Source organism: Pollicipes pollicipes, unplaced genomic scaffold, assembly GCF_011947565.3.
Source record: "Pollicipes pollicipes isolate AB1234 unplaced genomic scaffold, Ppol_2.1 Scaffold_7262;HRSCAF=8765_pilon_pilon_pilon, whole genome shotgun sequence".
In the NCBI taxonomy this organism is placed as follows: Eukaryota; Metazoa; Arthropoda; class Thecostraca; order Pollicipedomorpha; family Pollicipedidae; genus Pollicipes; species Pollicipes pollicipes.
Window position 1 is genome coordinate 6674512 of NW_023597055.1, and position 14734 is coordinate 6689245.

The window sequence follows — 14734 nt, forward strand, 5'->3', positions numbered from 1 at the left end:
TGGCAAACCACACACTGAAATCGGCCGCGACCAGCAGGCGTGGCCGCGAACACGGCCGGGGCCAGCGACCCAAACGCCATCTGTCGTCCACAGCCTGTATTGTCCGCAGACACCTGACTAGACAACAAGAGCCAACACAGAACAAACCCAACGCCCACTCCCACACTCAGCTGGCGCCGCGGCGCGGGGGACGGCGGATACTGGCCAGGGCCGAGCGGCGTGGCTCGGCGGAAATCGGGGCGCAGCCCAGCGGCCAGTCGCCGACCGAGCGCCGCCAAAGTCGTACAGGCCAGGCAGAACGCACGTAAGGGGGAACGCGGGCGCATGCCGCAGACGCGCCTCAAATGCATAGCGTGTGCCTCGACGGAGAATGCACGGCGTGGAAGGAACGCCAGAAGCTCAGAACACCGGTGCAAGGAAGCGGAAGGCGATAGCTCACGTGTGCGAGCGGGACAGCGGTGCCACCCCCACCCCTTAGGAGAAAGCACCTTGCTCACTCACAATTCAGTAGATTTGATCACTGTAACCCGCACCGTCCGAAGCCGACCGCAGCGGCGGGTGGCGCTCCGCGCGACGAGGCACACGCCGCGTCGGGCCGGCGGGGGACCACAGAGCGTCGCGGCGAGGGCGGAATGGTGGCGGAACGGACGGCCGACGGTGCGCGGTCCCAGCGTCCCGCAGCCGGCGGCGGCGGCGGCGGGCCGCTGCGCCCCATTCACACTGGCACGGCTGGTGCTCTGCGCCCGCGCATGAACCGGCTGCCCAGGCTCAGTTCAGGCGGGACGGCGGTCCAGAGCCGCGGCCGCTCGGCTCGGCTTCAGGTCGCCGCCAGTGTTCTCTCTCGCTGGCCGCGCGGGAGCGGGAGCGGGCGCCGACGTTCCGGCGCCGCCGGCCGGCGCTGCGCGAGCTCACCCGGCGAACGCCACACTGAGACGTCACGCCCGTCACGCACGGCGCGGCGGGCGGCACGGGCGGCGGCGGCCGGCGGTCTCGCCACACTCGACGGCAGCACCCGCCGCCGCCGCAGCCGACCACGCTCCGGCGCGACTGTGTTCGACGTCAGCGCAGAGCGGGAGCGGCAGGAGTCCCGGGGACATGACAACACACGACATTACCGACCACGCCAGAGCCCGCCACGGGCGGCTGAAGTGGTCGGTGTCAGATGACGTCGGTGACAGGGCGTGACACTGCCGTCACATGACGTCGGTGTCGTGGCGTGACACTGCCGTCACATGACGTCGGTGGCGTGGCGTGACACTGCCGTCACGTGACGCCGGTGACGTGGCGTGACGCTGCCGTCACGTGACGCCGGTGACGTGGCGTGACGCTGCCGTCACGTGACGAGCTCGGACGCCGTGGGCCCCGGCTAGGGACGGCCCGGATCCGCCACGTCGGCCATCTCGGTGACGGTGTCGCCGTCGACGCTGTAGCTGAGCATGAAGCGCAGCGTCACCTTCAGCTGCCGGGGCGGCGGGGGCGGCGTCAGAGGTGTGCCCAGACGGAGCGGGGCGGCGAGCGACCGGAGGCGACCTCAGGCAGGGAGGAGGGGGGCACAGTCGGGGCACGCCGGAAGGGTGGGGGTGAGTTTCAGCCGGTGCCCGCCCGGTTCATTGGAGATGTGATTGGGAGGGGAGGGATCAGCGGCGCTCCCAAACAAGGAGGAAGAGCTGCATCAAAGGCGTGATCAGAGTAAACGGTTCATCACAGCGTGTTCGGAAGGATCTGCCTCCCAGTAGCAATCAACAAAACACCTGCTAGGAGGTGGTTATACATGCTGGCGGCCAATGATAGCGTTCGCTGGTGCGTTATGTTCGCATAATGAGCGTGTGAACTGTTTGACAGTTAACTAGCCTTACGCTTGGTATGAGTCATCCAAGTATTCCGGCTCGACCATCACTGCCCGGTCACGGTGCCCATCACTGCCAGTCACGGTCCTCATCACTGCCCGGTCACGGTGCCCACTACTGCCCGGTCACGGTGCCCACCAATGCCCAGTCACGGTGCCCACCAATGCTCAGTCACGGTGCCCACCACCGCCCGTCACGGTGCCCACCAATGCCCAGTCACGGTGCCCACCAATGCCAGTCACGGTGCCCACCCTGCCCGGTCACGGTGCCACCAATGTCCAGTCACGGTGCCCACCAATGCCCAGTCACGGTGCCCACCAATGCCCAGTCACGGTGCCCATCACTGCCCGGTCACGGTGCCCACCACTGCCCGGCCCGGTCACGGTGCCCATCACTGCCCGGTCACGGTGCCCATCACTGCCCGGTCACGGTGCCCATCACTGCCCAGTCACGGTGCCCACCAATGCCCAGTCACGGCGCCCACCACTGCCCAGTCACGGTGCCCATCACTGCCCAGTCACGGTGCCCACCACTGCCCGGTGCCGCCTTACTGACCTGCTGCGGGTTGGCGAGCAGCATCACCTGGCTGGCGGCCGGCGGCGGCAGGAACGGCGAGCCGGCCGGCAGGTCGGCGGAGGAGGGCGGCTGCAGGCGCACCCGCGCGCCCTGCCGCCGCCATCAGCGGGCGTCAACACAGCCACCACGGCCACCAGCACACCCGCACAAGGGCGGCGAGCGCCCTCCAAAGAGAACACGACGACACGGCGGACGCAGCGGGTCGTGAGGGCGGAATACTGGACGGCCGCCGGAGTAGCCCGGGAAGGGGCGCCTGCGACGCACGACAGCCCGCAGGCACGTGCGAGGAGGGCTGGATTTATCGTAAGGCCCTCTTATATCTCTCCCAGGGTCTCTCTTAAAGTGATTCCAAGAACGTAAGATTCCGGCGTTTAAGGACAACACGAGTCAACTCTTGTGCCACACCGGTACAATGAGGGCCACGCTGGAACCCAAGTAGATATGAAACAGACCAGCAATTCACCAACCATGGGGTACATTTGAGCCATTCACCAACTATGAGGTACGTTTGAATGCGTAAACAAAGGGATATCATATGCACATGATAGTACGCAAACCACACCCCACGCCCGCGGGCAAGCCAACTCGAAAACACCAATGGCGTCACAATGACGTCACACCTTATCGCAAACGGCCTGCAGTGTGTACTGCGAGACGGGCCGGCCGGTTCGGTTGAGCGCCGTGATGACGTAGACGGTGACGTCGGGCCGCGGCCGGTTGCCGGCGGGGTGCAGCGCGATCTCCAACGAGGCGGGCTCCGAGAACAGGGGCACCGGTGGCCCGCCGCCTGCAGGTCACGCCAAGGTCAGGCGGTGGGCACACGCAGTGGCGGGTGCGGTGGGATCGGAGGTCGGCGGTGGAGTTGTCAGGCGGTGAATCAAGCCAAGCCCACGTGGCGAGTCGGTTCAAGGTCGGATGGTTGGTCAGGTCAGGTCCAATGTGGGGTCCAAACGAGGTCAGATGGCGGGGCAAGTCAAGGTAACATGGTGGAACAACCAATACATCAAATTAGTGATGAGAAGCTCATCAGACGTCCACATTTCACCCAACAAAATCACTTCATGGTAGCACTCAACAAGAGGCAACCCCATGGACGGAGTGGCAGAGAGAGCCCCATCGTCCAATCGACGGGGGTTGCTGTGCGGTAATATGACCACGCATAGACATGCCAAATTAAATGAAATACTCAGCAAGCCGAAGTGATCCGTTTGCAAAAAAACCATGGCCTAGTCCGAGCCCAACAACACTCATGCCACCACAACACGAGAATTTAGCAGCCACAGGAATGGTTAGTTTGGTGCTATCCTCCTAAGCAAAGGAATTTTGGACGGTCTTTCATGCTGCCAAAATATCGGAATGACCTAACTACTTTTTATGAATTGCCAACGTTAAACATCCCGTATCAGTGCTAATGCATGGTTGTCATTGAAATATTTAAGCTTTCAAATATTTTCAATGATCAAGCCCCAGGGGCGGAAAGCGTATAAACTGGCATCTGTCAAACATCCTCCATGCTAACGGCCAATGACACCTTTTCCATCACAACACTGCGGGACACAGTACCTTAGCCTGCCCACAGCCCTTCTCCTGCCCTCTGTCCGCCTCACCTGGCTTGATATCCTCCAACGGTACAGTAACGTCCGCCAAGCTCAGCAGCTTCCCAGTGGCCGCTGGCTCTCCTGCCGCCCGCACTTGACCTTCATCTGACCTTCCGTCGGACAGCAGCGAGTCGTGCGAGCTCGGACCACTCAGCGCCGACAGCAAGCTGACGTCATCACCATGCAGTTCGCCGGTTGGCTGATGCCCGTTAGGCGCCGCCCCCGACTGCTCGCAGCCGAAGTCCAGTAGCGAGTGCTCCGAGCCGTTCGTTGCGCCCTGATTGGTCGGTGACGGCGGACTGGCATCCTTGACTGGCTGGAGGACAAAGGTTGTGGACGGCACCGCGCTCTGATTGGTTGCTTTTCCAGGAGGGGCGGAGCGTGGACTGGACGGAATCGGAGGAGTCTTGATGGTCCTGTGGAAAGTATTTGGCGTTAGCTTGTAAACAAGCTTGCACTAGTCTGCAGTCATACGTAAAAAAGATCGGAGGGGGGGGGGGGGTTAGATACGAAAAATGCCTTGTAACCTATAGCCATTTCCTAAGAGACATTTTCCATCATTTCACCAGAAACTTCGCCTTTGAGCACATAAGTGCACAAATTATACCTGACAATCTCTTGAATGTAAGTCAGCATTCTCACAAAGCAGCATTGACGCCACATTTTAGAGTAAAACTGGGTCCACTCGTACCAGTGGAGCGAGCCGAGGACAGGCCAGAGCAGATGGGCAGAACCAATTCTCTTTCATTTTTCACAACATAAAGTGGGTAATATACTGAACAGTCTTCAAACATTCCAACATCGATCAAGAATGAACAGTAATAGTCCATTTACGCCTTGCACACTGGGTGCAGGACCGCTGCAAATTTCGTAGCCAGTCGGCTGTTGCGAACTAGTGACAGCACATTTAACCCCGCATCCTCACAAAAGCCGGGAAAAAGACCTCAAAACCGGCACTTCTCGTTCCCGGTTGCTGACGTCTGCAGAATCCGCAGGACATTCTGCAGTCGCCAGGCGTGGGTGACCAGAGATGCACCACTTTTGAGCCCTTTTCATCCGCGCTTTGCGGACCTGCGAGCTTAAAACTGGCGCCTCTAGACCGCAACAGCTGACTGAGAAACTCGCAGAAATTCTGTTGCTGGTACACAAGGCGTGAACGGATGTAAAATCAGACGTTGAAACTGTACCCCCGGTGCAGGGCCGCATCTGGCACGAGGTATGGCGCGGCCGACCAACATACAGAACCAGAGCGAGAAAACGATATGAGAACGTACGCCAAGAGCGCAATTCCATAGTCCCACGCAGATGCTGTTTTACAACCTTGTTTTGTCCCCCCCCCTCCCCATTTTACGATTTGATATTTCCATAAAGCTATTGTTTTAAGACCTTCAAAATGTCATGCTTCACGCAGATGTAGCCTGCTTTTTGCACATCTCGGGCATACAATCCCCATACTGTCGGGTGCGGACGCGGCACTGTCCTCCCCCTGACCTGACCTGCTGTTAGGCGGGGCCGAGCCCGACATGCTGAGGCGCACCAGGTCATCCAGGTCATCGAAGGCGGAGCGAGCCGGTGGGCACGGCGCCGGTGCTGCCCTCTGTGGGGAGGAGGCGGAATTAGGGCATAATGGTGTTGTTAGGGAATAATGCCAGACTGGCACTGCTGCCAATAGCTCTGGGGCGTGAGGTGTACAAAAAGAGAACGTCGCGGTACAAAACCGGCACCCACCGACGCCAGTACAATCACTCAAGAACAAAGCTCACCTTAATTTCCGGAAAACAGTGTTCTCAAGAAAACCAAAATCAAAATAACCTCCACTGAGCACCAGGCTGAAGCACGTCTAACCGCCAACACTGTCTCCAGACCCAGCACCACGTCCGCAGTCGGCGCACTGCCCCCAGGGGGCGCCAGCCGTCCGGGGGCGGCTGCTAACCTGCGGGCTCCGCTGCACGGGCGGAGGTGGCGCCACCGTCGTCGGCGGACCCAGCGCGCCGAGCAGCTCCGCCAGCGCAGCGCCGCTCGGGCCGGACGGAGCGGCGGAGGCCGGAGCCGGCGCCGCCCTGGGCAATCCGCTGGTGCTGGACAGCCCGCTGGCGCCGGACAATCCACTGGTGCCGGACAGCCCGCTGGTGCTGGACAATCCGCCGGCGCCGGACAGTCCGCTGGTGCCGGACAATCCACTGGTGCTGGACAATCCGCCGCCGCCGGACAGCCCGCTGGTGCCGGACAATCCGCCGCCGCCGGACAGCCCGCTGGTGCCGGACAATCCGGTAGCGCCGGACAATCCGCCGGACAGCCCGCTGGACAGGGCAGCAGGCCCGGTCGGGGCTGGTCCGGGACCGAGTGGCTGTCCGACCGGCGGCGTCGGCTGACAGAGCAGATCCCCGCCGTCAGGGGGTGCCGCCGCCGCCGCCGTCTCCACCGACGACTCCAGGTCGGCCAGGCCTGCAACGAACTGGGCGTTATCACGTTTGCATGCAGCGGGCCGCGATGTGGGCGATGAGGGTCAAGAGAGGGGCACGGGTTGGCTGTCTGTCATCAGAGGCACAAATGAAGTACGGAAATAGAACTGCCTTTTGTCCGGCGCCAACACCTTCAATGTTCCAGCCTATGGTAACTGGCAATATACAGAATACAATAGCAGATGATAAGTAGGGCTATCTACACCTTCAGACAGCTATCCACTGGCACGGATCTGCCATGGAGAGGCCGGCGTCCGAGCCAGCCCAGCAGCGGCCGGCGGCGGCGCCGCGTCCCCTACCCAGCTGGGCCAGCTGCTGGTGCAGCAGCTGCTGGCCGGAGGGTGGCGGGCGCGGCTGCTCCTGCGGCGACTCCAGCTGCAGCAGGGTGAGCGGCGGCGCGCCGGCCGACAGCAGGGCGTCGTGACGACCCAGCACGCGGCCGATCTCGTCACTGGCCGCCACCAGCTCACCTGGCGGCAGCGGTCAGGTCAGGTCAGGTCAGGTAGGTCAGGTCAGGTCAGGTCAGGTCAGGTCAGGTGGCTCAATGGTGAACAACAGTGGGCATCTAGCCATGTGGGCCAAGTCAGGTCAAATTAAGCCACGTGGGTCAGTGGTTGCAACAGCTCACCTGGGAGTAGTGGTCAGGTCAGGTCAGGTCACGAAGGTAGCTGGTTAATATCAGCTCGCCTGGTGCTGCTTGAAAATGAACTGAACTTAAGCATTCAAATGTATTCAGCTCTACCTCCAAAGCGTCGCTAACCACACCAAAACGTGGCTGACACTAGACATGAGGCCCCTACCACCTAACCTGGCAGCCAAACTGCCCAGCAGCAACAGCTAAACACTGCAAAACGTTACTGGACAAACGTCCTCCCCTTCCTCCGGGTTCTGGCCAAGCGCCGGGCCTTAGTCTCCCCACCCCGGATGAAGGTCAGCTGAAGTGACCCAGCGTGCCTCACTGACCCAGCGCCGGGTCCTGGTCTCCCCCTCCCCAGGTGAAGGTCAGCTGAAGTGACCCAGCGTGCCTCACTGACCCAGCGCCGGGTCCTGGTCTCCCCCTCCCCAGGTGAAGGTCAGCTGAAGCGACACGGGCGTGTCCCACTGACCCAGCGCCGAGTCCTGGTCTCCCCTCCCCCGGATGAAGGTCAGCTGAAGTGACCCAGCGTGTCTCACTGACCCAGCGCCGGGTCCTGGTCTCCTTTCCCCCGGGTGAAGGTCAACTGAAGTGACCCCGGAGTGCCCCACTGACCCAGCGCCGGGTCCTGGTCTCCCCTCCCCCGGGCGAAGGTCAGGGGAAGTGACCCCGGCGTGCCCCACTGACCCAGCGCCGGGTCCTGGTCGTCCGTCTCCGCCGCCAGGCTGTCCAGTTTGGCTCTGAGCTGGCCGCAGGACGTCTTCAGCTCCGCCATCAGCTCCAGCTCGTCCCGCGAGGTGGTGGCTGCCGGCAGACACGGCCCAGCCCCGGTCAGCGACGGGCACAGTCCCACCGCCGCCGGACGGGGGTCACGGCCGCGTCCGGCGCGGAGGGGGCCAGCCGCAATCGACCCAAACAGGCCATCTACTGAAGTAAAGTCACAACATATGCCATTCTAAATCACACCACATATGCCTTCAAGCAGTTAAGCAGTGCCCATATAAACATTTTGTTTGTTGTTAATCGGTGTTTTAGGGCGCGCCGACTGCGGTGGTCATTTGGCGCCCATCATATAAACATCGAATTAACGTATGACCTTCATCTCAAGGTCACGGTTAAATGGGACGGGTCGGTGGAGCTGGGCAGATTCATGGCCACGTGCACAGTTGGATTCAGAAGGGTGCACATTGTGCTTTGGCTTTAGTTAACTGCTATCTGGTTAAAGTTGTACTTGATACCAGAAAGATAAGCCCTTAGCTTCTTTTTTCAGCATGTCGAGGTGCAAGTTCTTCTGCTGAGTTGACGACTAACGACCTTCAAGATGCCAGGAGGTAGTGGTCAAACGAAGTTATAATGTGAAATGGCGATTACATTAACCAAGATGATCCTTACTTAGCATGGCGACGTCCATTAAGCAGCACCACCTGGTGTACTGAAGGTCGTTACCTCAACACAAGAACGTTCAACTCATAACATCCGCCAACTTCTGCTATCACGCAATCGAGGCCTCGGGGAACACATCCCACGGCAGGGCTACAGAAGAGCTATGACGCAGCAGGACTTGATCGTGACGTGCCACAGTCGGGTCACCGCACACATCCTCCGAGCCATCACCCACCACCGCCCGCGCTTCCACTCACGTGCCTCCACCCTGGGAGAGGCCATAACGCTCACCATGGGGGGCGTATCCGGCACAGGACACGAGCTGCCTCCGGCGACTGGTGCGGCCGGCCCACGTGCATCCCCGCCCAGCGGTCGCCCCCTCCCCCCCCCCCCCGTCACCCACAGTCAGCATGTCGCACGGAGACCAGGCGCACGCACGCCGCCGGACGTCATGCCGCCACCCGGCCCGGAGGCGCGCTCAGCCCGGCCGGCCGGCGGCCACGCGCCGGCGCAGGCCGCACTGGCTGCCCGCGCGACGCAGCAAGGCGACCCACCTGGCGAGTAATTGTCCATCATCTCGTCCAGCAGGCGCAGGTTGGTGCGGACCACCTCCAGCTCGGAGACGCGGCGGCTGGCGCGCTCCACGCGCTCCTCGTCCTGGCGGTCAGGACATCGGTCACACCGATGCATGGTCACACGATCACACGGTCACATGGTCCAAGGGTCACGCGTGAGTAACACTGGTCACATGGTCCTGGGTCATGCATGGGTCATACTTGTCTAGTTATATTTTATAATTGATACGGAAGTAACAGGCCTCACAGGTCGCGTATGACACAAAACCAACGAGTGACATGTAAATACAGAGGTAAAACGTCATCATAGGTCAACTTATGTCATCCTTAAACAGCATACCAGATGCATCACATTTCCATGCATCACTGCAGTAGCGTCAAACGTGCCGACCGCGCTAGTAGTAGCGCCTCCGCAGCTTCTCACCTGTTTCACCATGGTCTTGATGAGGCGGTTGGCTGCTTGAATGTCCTCGGGGTTTGTGCTCTGAAGGAGACGCTTCAGCAGCGCCGCCTTCTGGCTGTCGTCGAAGATGGGATTCTGAGGTCTGTCGGTAGATGGCAGCGGCGGAGTGGGCGGCCGATGGGGATCCAGCTGCAGCAGAGGTTTGCGTTACTGATTACGGCCTACGAATACAAGTGACCATCACAAATGGTGACACAAGGCAGACATGCACCTGGACAAAAAACTGATGCAACGTGTCTGTTAGCATTGCACAAGCAATGGTCTGCCAGCATCCCACAACAAATATTGACCCATGACGGCGAAGCAGAAACAGTGGTTTCATGGCATGTTGAACAATGGGCAGCTGAGTACAAATCCTGAAGTCATGAAACCCATGATTTTAAATGGTACGAATAGGAAGGTAGCACAATTTTTTTCCATCGATAAGACGGTAGTAATAGCCTTATTCCTCGGAGAAAAACCAGGGTAATGGAGATATAGATGGGTTGATGTTTTGGCAACATACTTTTATCGAAACAGTAGCGAGAGTTTTGTTCAAAAGACGTTGCCGGCTACATCCCATGAGAATATCTCGAGCCAGCTACATCCCATGAGAATATCTCGAGCCGGCTACATCCCATGAGAATATCTCGAGCCGGCTACATCCCATGAGAATATCTCGAGCCGGCTACATCCCATGAGAATATCTCGAGCCGGCTACGTCCCGCGAGAGTATCTCGAGCCGGATACATCCCAGGAGAATATCTCGAGCCGGCTACATCCCATGACAAGATCTCCGCGCACCCTGCTCAACGTACCGCTACATCCGGCGCGGAGTGCTCGGCCTTGGCTAGTTCCGGGTCTGGCCGCTCCGAGGCGCCACCAGTCAGGCGGGCCGTAATCTACCCAAGCGCATGCGCACACGGTCAATCACAGCGCGCACGGTCAAACTGACGCAAATCGTAAGCGCCAGATGTACGGGTAGCATGCCAGACAGACATAGGCGGCATCACACATGAATGGATGCAAATGTTTATGCTAAACACACAATTGTAATGGGTAGCATGCCAGACAGACATAGGCGGCATCACACATGATTGGATGCAATATTCATGCTAAACACATAATTGTTAACTGTTGGATGCTAGCGTTCAGAGTTTCGCTAACACAACAGCGGCCAAGTGTTAGCATTCAGTAACTACCTGCTGTGCATTACATCAGCACGACATGAATAAACTATAATGCAGTTCTAACAGAGGAAAGCATGAATTGCTATGCAATCAGACATGTTCATGCCACCAATTGGGACGAATGCTCGACCAGACCATGCTGGACCATTGCACGTTCAAAACTGAAAAGCTGAAACCAGCTTGTCCATGCCAACTGGTAACCACCTCATGAGGCACTTTTCCGACTTCTCAGCCGGAACCGCACAAAAAGCACGTCCAGCATTACGAACGTCATGCACGAATGCCTCGCCGCACCAGCGCCCTAGCAGCCATCACTACAATTCAAACGCACCCGACTGCACCGAATCACGCCGCATGCCTACGACAGATGATATTTTTAGCGCTCCACAAGCTCTGTCGTCGCACACCCTTAATGAAGTGCTAGCGGCTGTCTTGGCTATATCGGGGACGCGACAATGCCAGCCGAATGTCGAGCCGGAGCCTCACATGTGAGAGTCTGGCGTGCTCTTCACGGAGCCCCCTCGTCCCCCCTCGCACATGAGTTTGGCGTGCTCTTTACCGAGTCCCCTCGTCCCCCTCGCAAGCGAGTCTGGCGTGCTCTTCACCGAGCCCCCTCGTCCCCCTCGCACGTGTCTGGCGGCTCTTTACGGAGTCCCCTCGTCTTTCTCGCACGTGAGTCTGGCGTGCTCTTCACGGAACCCCCTTGCCCCCCCCCCCCCTCGTACGTGAGAGTCTGGCGTGCTCTTGACGGAGCCCCTCGTCCACCTCACACGTGAGAGCCTGTCTGGTGTGCTCTTTACGGAGCCCCCCTCCCCCCCCAGCGGGCACACGGCGGGGGGACTGAAGAGCCAACTCTGAATGGCTACGAGAACACAGCCATGTAGAAGCGGGATTAGTCCAGCCCGGATGCGCGTTGATCCTTCACCGCAGGTGAAGACAGCTACCGGCCTTGACCCCAAAAAACCTACCCTTGTATGCCCAGAAATGCTATAGTTCAGCTCTGCGCTGCCCAGGGCGTCGAGCAGAAAACTCTATCTTAGCGTGAAACCCACCCAAACAACTACAAAGTAGACCGAGAAGACGCCTGAACGAAATCCAGAAGTACGAAGACAACCGAGCGAAATTCCCTCGCTCTGGTCCGTGCTTTCTTCACCGAGCGCAGTTTTTCTTTCCCTCAGCGGCTCCACCCCACTCACTCCGTGCATGGCCAGCAGACCCTGCTTCTCGACTAGGGTGAAGGCCTCCTGGATCTTGGCCTCGTGCGGCAGCAGGCGTGCCCAGCTCAGCAGCAGGTCCGCCACGCGCTGTTTGACGCGCTGCGGCGAGCGGGCGCCCAGGTAGCGCGGCGACAGCAGCTTGATCAGCTCGTTCAGGAAGCGGAACTTGCCCAGCTCGCTCTGGAAGCCGGGCCCGGCCGAGCGCGCGCACGTGTCCAGCAGCTGGGGGAGGGTGGGACGGCACAAGTCAGATGGCAGCAGTCAGTGTCTGACTGACTGCATGAGAAAGCTGGAAAACGCCATGCATTTGTCACGTTTGTCACGGAATGACCATCAGTCATTTCAGTTTCAGTTTCAGTTTTCAGTTTCAGTTTTAGAAACAGCACTGTTATTTCAGTATTGTTCTTGATTTCCAACCTCTCGTCCCTACCTCTCATCACATGAACTGCAACTTTGTCCCTGCACCACGAGGCAACACAGGTGACTCTCGACCCGTCGCATAGCCACGGTTCCAACTACATCACGTGACTCGGTCCATCGCTCGTGCCTTCAGCCCTAGCTCCGGCACGTGACTCACATCCAGCGCGAGCATGGCCTCCTTCTCCTGCGGACTCTGGATGCGGTACGCCAGCAGCCGCGTGGCCGCCACCGGCCCGTCCTGCCAAGGCGTCAAGGTCATTCAAAGGGCGCGCCGCTCGTAGATCATAATAAAGCCAGCTGTTTGGTTATTTCATGACGCATGCAACTGATAGGCGTGCAAATCTCCAACCTTACTTGCAGCGAGAGGTGGGGAGGAGAGGGGGAGGGGGTAACAGTGCACCTGGTCACCCCGGCAGTGCGTGGGCAATCCAAATTGAAATGACGACTTTGGGCCTGGGTTTACGTGGCGCGAAGTACAGCAGGTCAGACATGGAGTGTACGTTGACTTGTGATCGTCCTTGTCACACTCATCACATGAATGAATGACATCGATCACTCGACAGCACAGGCCGCGACCCAGCTGGCAGAGGTCATCGGGTCACTAGGCCGCCAAAAGCTCAGGCAATGGTCCCAACGGATCGGCAAAGTTAACAAAACCGCTGCAAGACATCTGCTCAAACATCCATACATTAAGAGTTTGGAATTTTAACAGCGATTCGTCTCCGACGACTGATAGACGACAGGGTTATAACGTCAGTGACCCCATTACTTATCAAGCTCACGTGAGAGGCCATTATTTACCCGAGCTTTACGAAACCGTTGCAAATTATGCCCGGAATATTACAACTTCCCTAGTTTTAAATTTCGCGAAGCCTCTTCGAGTTCGCCGCTACTCCAGCAAACGATTAGCATCGCAATGTATTCACTATGTGGCTGAGCCCGAATCGAGCCTGTGTGGTCGTGAACCACGACCACATCCACCACTCGCTGCCAGGGGAGAGCGCGCTGCAGTCGCTACCCCGGGCCGGGCTGCAGCCCTGCCCAGTTAGCGCGGCGCCCCGCCACTGCTAGCGATCGGTGTCACGGTGGCAGCACTTCCGGAGGTCGCCGCGGTCACAACGTGACTTCTCACTGCTTCGGCAAGCCATGACTGCTCACCACTGACAATGACCTCTCATCACCACTGATCATGACCTCTCATCACCACTGACCATGACCTCCTTACCATGATCTCCTTACTGACCATGACCTCTCATCACCACTGACCATGACCTCCTTACCATGATCTCCTTACTGACCATGACATCTCATCACCACTGACCATGACCTCCTTACCATGATCTCCTTACTGATCATGACCTCTCATCACCACTGACCATGACCTCCTTACCATGATCTCCTTACTGACCATGACCTCTCATCACCACTGACCATGACCTCTCATCACTGGAGGCATAACCAAGGTTTTCTCACAGGAAGGGAGGGCAGTGAAAAACCCATCACACTGTATCTTTTAATAACTTGCTGAGAGGGCTACCAATGGTACTAAACCATCCAGATCTGTGAAAGTGGTCAGGCAGAAGACCTCAGCCTACCCTTAGCTGTGCACATGAATATCATCAATGGGGGGTATTCACTGTGAGCATGCGCCCTTGTCACAGGACTTGAGCACTCATTACAATCTCTTGCCACTCACCTGCTGCTGTTTGATGCGTTCACAGAAGGCATACACCAGGGCAGGGTCATAGCTCTGGCTCAATGGATTGGTGATCCTCTCTGGAACAATGGGCAGACAGCTGATGTAATTTTAAGCCAATATGGTTTTCATAAATAATCATTTCTACACCTTTCACGCACAGGAACAATGGTGCAAATATCGCAGACTCAAGCAATTGTGATTGGTCAACTCATAGACAAAGTGATAATTTGTGCCTGCCAGGTGGCTTTCTGTAGCCTATTTTCTTTGCATCTGCAGCTTGTCAACATTGTGGAGGAAGAGGGGTGAGAGCTACAGCTGTCATGTAAGCGGTGGTAAAACCTCTCTCTCCAAACCACGTTAATGTTGTTTGTGTGGTCAATAAAAACATATTGGTCAAGGCACTTGGCCATAATGGGAAAACAAGGCAAGAAACATCCAGTGTAGTGGAAAGACGAGGCACACTCACGAATCAGGACATCAAGCGGCTCCCTGTTGTGTTCGGCAGACATCATCTGTGGTTCACCGTCCAAACCCTGTTTAAACCTGGACTACAATTCAATCTTCCTGGAGCATGCAGGACACCCTCTGGAACCAAACCTGGTTGGCATTTCTGACCTGTGAAGAAAAAATACATTTTTCAGTTTTGTATAGCCATGGGCTGAAACACCTGTCCCAGTATGAACATATCCAC

The 14734-nt window shown here is 58.2% G+C and overlaps 1 protein-coding gene and 1 long non-coding RNA gene across 2 annotated transcripts; both read right to left on the minus strand.

Moving 5' to 3' along the window:
- Positions 1-4048: 4048 nt before the first annotated feature.
- LOC119114164 (uncharacterized) lies at positions 4049-6025 on the minus strand. Its single transcript, XR_005095996.1, has 3 exons — positions 5955-6025; positions 5518-5618; positions 4049-4437 (listed from the first exon to the last, which is right to left on the minus strand). It is a non-coding gene; the product is annotated as an uncharacterized LOC119114164 (long non-coding RNA).
- Positions 6026-6949: 924 nt separating this feature from the next.
- Positions 6950-13590, minus strand: LOC119114166 (ADP-ribosylation factor-binding protein GGA1). Its single transcript, XM_037238373.1, has 8 exons — positions 13570-13590; positions 12502-12582; positions 11904-12146; positions 10336-10419; positions 9500-9667; positions 9055-9157; positions 7801-7921; positions 6950-6953 (listed from the first exon to the last, which is right to left on the minus strand). Exons 1-8 carry the CDS (start codon positions 13588-13590, stop codon positions 6950-6952), a joined length of 825 nt encoding a protein of 274 aa, XP_037094268.1.
- Positions 13591-14734: the final 1144 nt, after the last annotated feature.